Source organism: Vespa crabro, chromosome 6, assembly GCF_910589235.1.
Source record: "Vespa crabro chromosome 6, iyVesCrab1.2, whole genome shotgun sequence".
In the NCBI taxonomy this organism is placed as follows: Eukaryota; Metazoa; Arthropoda; class Insecta; order Hymenoptera; family Vespidae; genus Vespa; species Vespa crabro.
The window spans coordinates 10,277,619-10,285,118 of NC_060960.1; the positions used below are offsets into that span (position 1 = coordinate 10,277,619).

A 7,500-nucleotide genomic window follows, 5' to 3' on the forward strand; every position below is an offset into this window, starting at 1 on the left:
AACATCTACCCTTTTTTTTTCTCTTTCTTTTTTGGTTTTTCTTTTTTTTTTCCTTTTTTTTTAACTCTCCGTTGATCAATCAAAACTATTTTTTCTGTCCTTCTTTCTTTTCTTCCTTTTCTTCTTTCTTTCTTTTCTTTCTTTTTTTTTTATTTTTTTTTTGCATTTTCGTTTACGTTGGGTTCGCTTAGCGAAGATATGTACGTACGTACGTACGTACGTATGTATGTAAGTATGTATGTATGTATGTATGTATGTATGTATGTATGTATGTATGTAGTTAACGAAGCTAAGAAGTAATTAAATGTTAATATCAAATATGAATTGTTTCAAGCGAAATATTATTTTACTAGAAGATCTTTTTTTGGACGAATACTCACGAAATACAACGATATATATATATATATATATATATATATGTATATATGTATATTTCGATTTTGGAATTAATACGAGAGCTCATAGCTCACAGCATGGGGATCATTGAGAAAAACAAAAAAAAAAAGAAAAAGAAAAAAAAAGAAAACAAACGGGAAATATTTAAAAAAGAAAAAATATATATATACACATATATACATACAGACACACACATATATATATATATATATATATATATATATGTAGATATATATTGGGAAAAAATATTTTATCACATATCTCCGTGCATCGAGTGAGAATCATCGATCAAGCGTTGTGTTATGCGATAATATAAAAAATGGAGGAAGTGAGAGAGAAAGAAAGATAGATGGATAGATAGATAGAGAGATAGAGAGAAAGAGAGAGAGAGAGAGAGAGAGAGAGAGAGAGAGAGAAATTGATAAAACGTGTAGATATCGATCGATCAACCTTATGTATTTTTTCAAGCCATACACGGATATAAAAGGAGTAATCTATGGGCATGCCTATTTAAAAAAAAAAAAAAAGAAGAAAAAAATAAGTAAATAAGCGAAGTATGAAGCAAAGAATGGAAAACGGGTGTTCTTCTCGATCATTTTTGATCCGCTTCTCCGACGCATAAACATGCACATTTGATATTAGATACTTGTTGAACATGCACATGAAAAATGAAAAGAAACATGTTACCGCTATTCTAGAATATCGAAAAGCCCATCTATCTCTGTCAGATACGTTTCTTTGTTCTTAATAATTTTTCAATGTTTCAAGATCAATGAGACAAGTTCATTGGCCGGACGTATGCCGATCTTTTCAAAATTTCAAATTCATTTGTCCATTAATGTCGATATATTTTAATTTTGAAACGGAAAAAGAATTTTAATCCTTACCGTTCGAAATGATATCTTTTATATACTTTTGAATTAGGAAAAAAAAAAAAGAAGAAGAAAAGAAAAAAAGAAAAGACCAATTTTTAACTATTTTTGGGATTTAAAAAAAAAAAAGAAAAAACAAAAGAGAAGGAAAAAGTATTTTAAATCTTGAAAAAATTAAAAAAGAATAAATAAAATAATAACTTGTCTCCGATGATTTTGGAATGGATAATGGACACGTATGTAGTACGCAATTCTCTATTAAAAATGTCTAAGGAAAAATATAGATTGTAATGATCCTTTTTAATAATCCTAATATGGTCGTTTACGGACGAGACTCTTGAATCATTATTATAATACATTACCCTGAGACTGGATCTCCGTCTATCAACAGTTCCAACATGATTTGCCGTCATATGTAGAGCCGATAGTGAGGTCTGATGGTGCTGATGTAGAGTCCTGCTTCCACGATTTAGACTACCACCGGCGCTCATGGTACTCATTTGACGACCTCTGACAGTGCTGCCCTTCGGGACGACCTCCAGTTGACTTCTACACATATGCACACCACGCTTCATGCATACCTCTGCGTATAACGCTTTCTATTTCGCTTTAATATGCACACACTTTGGCGTCTCAGCGGGCACACATACACGTTCGAATACATACTGCAGCAGACCGTTCTCATTTTCTTTTTTTTTTTCCCCCTTTCGCTTTCGTTTTTATTTTTGTCTCTTTTATTTCCTTTTCCCTTTTTTTTTCCTTTCCTTTTCTTTTCTTTCGTGTTCTATTTTTTTTTTCTTTTTTTCTCTCTCTCTCTCTCTCTCTCTCTCCCTCTCTCTCCCTCTCTCTATTTTTTTTCTTTTTCTTTTTCCTACCCTCATTCGTATTCAAGATGTATTAATTATACGTGAGATACATTTAGAAACGATTGAATTTGTAAATTTCATGAGAATTCACGTACCAATGATCGATTAGAATTTTTTAAATTTTGAACATTATAATACGAACGCGAATCAATTCCATTGGTTGCTGCAGCTGCTCGAGAGAAAAAAAAAGAAAAAAAAAAAGAAAAAAAAAAAGAAAAGGAAAAAGAAAAAAAAAAGAAAAAAAAAAAATAGAAAAAGAAAGAAAGAAGATTTATATAAATGAATTTATAATCTAGTTTACAACATAAATATACATACACAAGTGTATTGTTGTTGTTGTTGTTGTTGTTGTAGTAGTAGTAGTTGTTGTTGTTCTGTGCACCATCGATAAATAATATATACGAAAATACGAATAATAAATAATTCGTTAACTCAACGATCGTAAATATTTCAAAACGATCATAGGACACACACAATGGTGCATTTGATCGGACCATCGTTGACGAAACATCGAACAATAAAAAGATATATGTATGTATATATATATATATATTTATATATATATACACATACATATATATATATATGTATGTATATATGTATAAATATTAAACTTAGCTAATCAGGAGAAAAGATAATAGGAGCTATAATATGCACAGTGATGTTATCCATGGTTAGTCATGGTTATTGATTATTAATTTTATAACGACATGATTCGTCGTATATAAAGACGTTTCTTTTTCTTCTTATCTTTCTTCTTCTTCTTCTTCTTATTATTATTATTATTTTTTTTTTTTTCTTTTTCAAACTGATAAAAAGAGGAACAAAATTTATTATTATTAATCGATATAAATTGAACATGTCCGTCCAAGGATTACATCACGATCACTAGTATTAGCATGTGCTGTACATAGCGCAGTGCAGTGCAGGCAGCAGCTGTGGGCTACGGCTCAGCTATAATAAACATTTAAAATGGAATCCGCGATAGAAGGGAACTGTAAAATTCATTGGTGCTAAGAATATATATATATATATATATATATATATATATATATATATATATATATATATGTATATATATATAATATTATAATAATGTCCGGTGACATGTTTTTGTTTCCCCCGAGTGTTTAGCATGTTCTTTCTTAATTTTTTTTTGTCTTTTTTTTTCTTTCTTTTTTTTAATTTTTTTTCTTTTTTTTTTTTTTTTTTGTATATGTACACATTATGTCGACTGCATTTGTATTGTATTTACGTGTGTGTATACCCGATATTACCCAAGTATGGCATGTGTAGAGATAAATATATTACGGCTATTTTGTACCCCAATTGACTAACGGTTTATTTTACACATATTAATTATTTAATCATTCACTTTTATCATACTCCATCTCTATTATCAATACACTCTTTCACCATTCATATTCCTATCTTAATGCTTTTCTTTTTCTTTTTTCCTTTCTCTTTTCACATAACTCTTCCTTTTTTCGTCGCTTTGTTTTTCTTCCTTTCTTTCTTTCTTGTTGTTTTTTTTTTTTTATTTTTATTTTGTCTCGTTTCTTTTGTCCTTTTTTTTTTTTTTATTGTTGTTGCTCTTTTTTCCTTTTCGTTCGTTCGTTCGTTCGTTTGCTTTAAATCTTCCCTTAAGTCTTTTTCTTTCTCTTTTTTTTTTTCTTTTTTCTTTCTTTCTTTTTTTTTTTTTTTTACCGTGTGTAAAAGCTCGATTTTTCAATGATAGTCGAAGCGAAAAATTTGCCATCTACTCGTTATCCTTAGGCCTATTTATGTAATTACTTGCGTAACAATAATTGCGATTTATATATATATGTATATATTTCCTCATTTTGTTTCTTTCTCTTTTTTTCTTTTTTTGTCCACTTTTCTTTTTCTTTTTGTTCGACGTCATTATTTTTTTTTTTTCCTTCTAAATTCACTCTCTTAACTATATAAGTTGTAATTTTTATGATTTTTTTTTTTTAATTATATATGTGTATACACATATATACACATCGTTAAAGAGAGAGAAAGAAAGACAGACAGAGAAAGAGTAAGAGAGAGAGAGAAAGAGAGAGAGAGTTAGATAGATAGATAGATAGATAGATAGATAGATAGATAGATAGAAGCTTCCACGAAGGCTCGAATGCATGAATATTTATAAATGATTTTCATTATGAAAATAAATAAGAGAGAAACTTAAAAAGAAATAGAAAAAGAAGAGAAAAGGGAAAAAAAAAAGAAAAAAAACAAATATCGTTAGAATAATTTTAACCTCTAATTTCTAATATTATCAATCTCTGAACACTCTCGAATCTATTTCCTTGCGTTAATTAGATAACTCTCATTGATAAATTGTGCGTTCTCGTTACATACGAATTATAAAGTGTACGTATAATTCATCCATCAATATCTGCAATATTCCGACAAACATTTGTTTGCTTTATTTCTTTTTTGTTCGTACTTTCGTTCGTTCCTTCGTTTATTTCTCATTTTTGTATTTCTTTTCTTTATCAGGTCAACATCGTCGTATGACCTTAATTTGCGATCTTGATCTAATTTCTTCATTACGTAATACGATATCACATTAACGAGCACTTCTATTTATATAAATAGATAAAAGTATATATATATATATATATATATATATATATATATATATTTGTGTGTGTGTACGTTATTAAGAAAAATTCTTCGTCGAATCATTTTTCTTTATTCAATCGCTCATTATTTCTCTTCTCATTCTCTCTCTCTCTCTCTCTTTTCTTTTTTCCCTTTTCTTTTTTCTTTTGTTCATTTTCGTCTCGTTTCATTTCGTTTATTTGTTTTTCTTTTTCTTTCTTTTTTTTTTTTATCAAACTAATTCATTGAAATTCGACTTAAAAGTATGCGAAAATCGGCGATAAAAGAGAGCACACCTTCTCTTCAATTTGATCTATAAATTTCTATAGTGAAAACAGCGATGACGTTTGGTTTGTCCTTTTTTTCTTTTTTCTTTCTTTTTTCTTTTTTTTTTGTTTTAATCTTTTTTTTCTATTTCTTTTCCTTGTTTTTTTTTTTTCTTTTTTTCTTTTTTCTTTATAATAACATACGAACAATAGAACGGCACTAATTCCTGGTTGCATATTAATAATTCAACTATTCGATATCGGCGTATCTTTAGCGTCTATTGTATTTATATATATATATATATATATATATATATATATATATATATATATGTATATGTATATATGTAAATATATATTAGAGAAAATGTTTCTTTTCTTTGTGCTTCTATCTAATGTATGTACATACATAACGTCTCTTGTATATGCCTGAGAAATTTGATATTCAAACGCTAACCACAACGCTATTATTATTATTATTATTATTATTATTATTATTGTATTATTATTATTATTATTTTTATTATTATTATTATTATTATTATTATTTATATTATTAGATACACGTGTATCGATTTATACGTTATAGAGTAACGTTATTTTGACGATCAATTTCAAAAAAATACTTGTACTGATTGACGAACGTTAAGATATCCATAAGTGTATGCATGTACATACATTGACATTGTACATACTCTTTGTTTTGGTTAATCTCTTTACATACACGCGCGCGCGCACACACATACATACATGCGTATGTGTAAGTATATGTATATGTACATGTATCGATTATTATATTAACGTTAATAATTTTTTTTGCTCTATAACTATATGTATTCTCTTTGTCCGAAAAAGGAAAAAAAGGAAAAAAGAAGAGAAGAAAAAAAAAGAGAGAAAAAGACAAAAAAAAAATGTAGAAAGAAAAAATATCAAAAAAGATATAGCTTTTGAAAAAGATTTTCTTTTCTTTTTTTGTTTCGTTTCGTTTTGTTTTCTTTTGTTTCTTTGTTTCACGATTTAGGCACGAACTCTCTCGTTTGAGTTTTTACGTGATATGTAAGATACGTTCAACCGCTAGTCGATGGCAAGATGTTACACTGTGTAATTCGTTGATCGCTTAAGCAGTTGTCCAAATTTCTGCAATTGAAAAACTCGATAAATCATTCGGAATGGCGTTAATTTGTTTTGATGAAAGAACATTTTCAGACTCCTACGACATTCATTCGTTCATTCGTTTTTTTGACATTGCACATTGTCGGCCTTAAAATCCCTCGAAAAATTTTCAAAATCCGTTTACAAAGAAGGAAAAAGAAAAAAAAAAAAAAAGAAAAAAAAAGAAAAAAGGAAAAAGAAAAAAAGAAAGTATCATTGTCATCATTGTCGTCGTCATTAATCTGACACCAAACGTCTCAAATATTTCGAGAGTTCTTCTTTTTTTTTTTTTTTTTTTTTTGTAATATCACTTGAGAGAAAATAATGACTCGAGTGAATGAATAATATCCTCGCCTACCCCCTCCTTAACCCCCGAACCTACACACAGCAACGAGGTACCCGTTTCCATTCTTGGAACGATTACAAAAAAAAAAAAAAAAAAGAAAAAAAAAGAAAAAAAAATAAGAGAAAAATGAGAAAGAAAGAAAGAAAGAAAAAAAATAGAAAAAGAAAAAGCAACTTCTCTCATATTTCCTTCTTTCATACTTCCGAGATTGTTAATGATTTTTTTTTTCAAACGATTGATTAATTAATTAATCAATTAATTAATCTAATTTATTTAATTAATTTATATTGATTAATGAGCGTTGTCCATGTTTGCGGTCTCCGGTTGACAGTAGACAGAGTACCTTGTAGGTAAAACGAGGGCTTCAAGTTCGGCTGTTAGATGTCGTCTGATCATGTGCTTCGCTGGTGGTATACCCAAAGCGGTAGCCATTGTATCACCGGTGAAGGATGGTTCCAATACAACGAGTGCACCATGTACTCCAGAATCTAAAATTTAATTAATTGCATTTAATAATGATTTATTTATAAATATTTATAAATGATTGCGAGGTGCCCGTGTTGATATTAAAATATTGATTTGTCCTTGAAAGAGAGAAAGATCGTATCATTATATAAAATTTATAACACGAATTATAAATATAGGATTTCATATGGATTTCTTTCTAACACGTTGATTTAAATGTTAATGTGTACCTTTTAAATTTTCTGCGTATTCGGTTAAATCAATGTTTCTAGCCCATCGTATGAACCTTTGATTGGTCCATACCAAAGGATCCGTATCAACTTGATCACATTGATGTCTTCTTACGGCGAGTGCCTGAATGTTTGTGTTAAAAAAAAAAGAAAAGAGATAAAAAGTACGATCATATTATATGAAATTATCGTAAAGATGACGAAAACAATTGTTTTAACATAGTTCGTCATGTTAGATATTTACCTGACGATCGTAATTCAACATTCGTAATAAATGTATCCCGTGTACTA

At 28.6% G+C, this 7,500-nt stretch overlaps 1 protein-coding gene across 22 annotated transcripts in view; it reads right to left on the minus strand.

The window, feature by feature from the left end:
- Nucleotides 1-7,500, minus strand: part of LOC124425220 (kazrin) — a 37,604-nt gene that overhangs the window by 3,502 nt on the left and 26,602 nt on the right. For 21 of the 22 annotated variants that reach the window (XM_046965289.1, XM_046965293.1, XM_046965292.1 and 18 more), the window contains 4 exons: nt 7,454-7,500; nt 7,210-7,333; nt 6,858-7,002; nt 1,631-1,817 (listed from right to left, as the gene is read on the minus strand). The exon at nt 7,454-7,500 is cut by the window's right edge and continues 301 nt beyond it. In XM_046965289.1, the coding sequence (XP_046821245.1) occupies nt 1,631-1,817; nt 6,858-7,002; nt 7,210-7,333; nt 7,454-7,500 (503 nt within the window). Of the gene's footprint in view, nt 1-1,630; nt 1,818-5,957; nt 6,154-6,857; nt 7,003-7,209; nt 7,334-7,453 lie in introns of those variants that run through there. The other variant, XM_046965295.1, reaches the window with a different exon arrangement.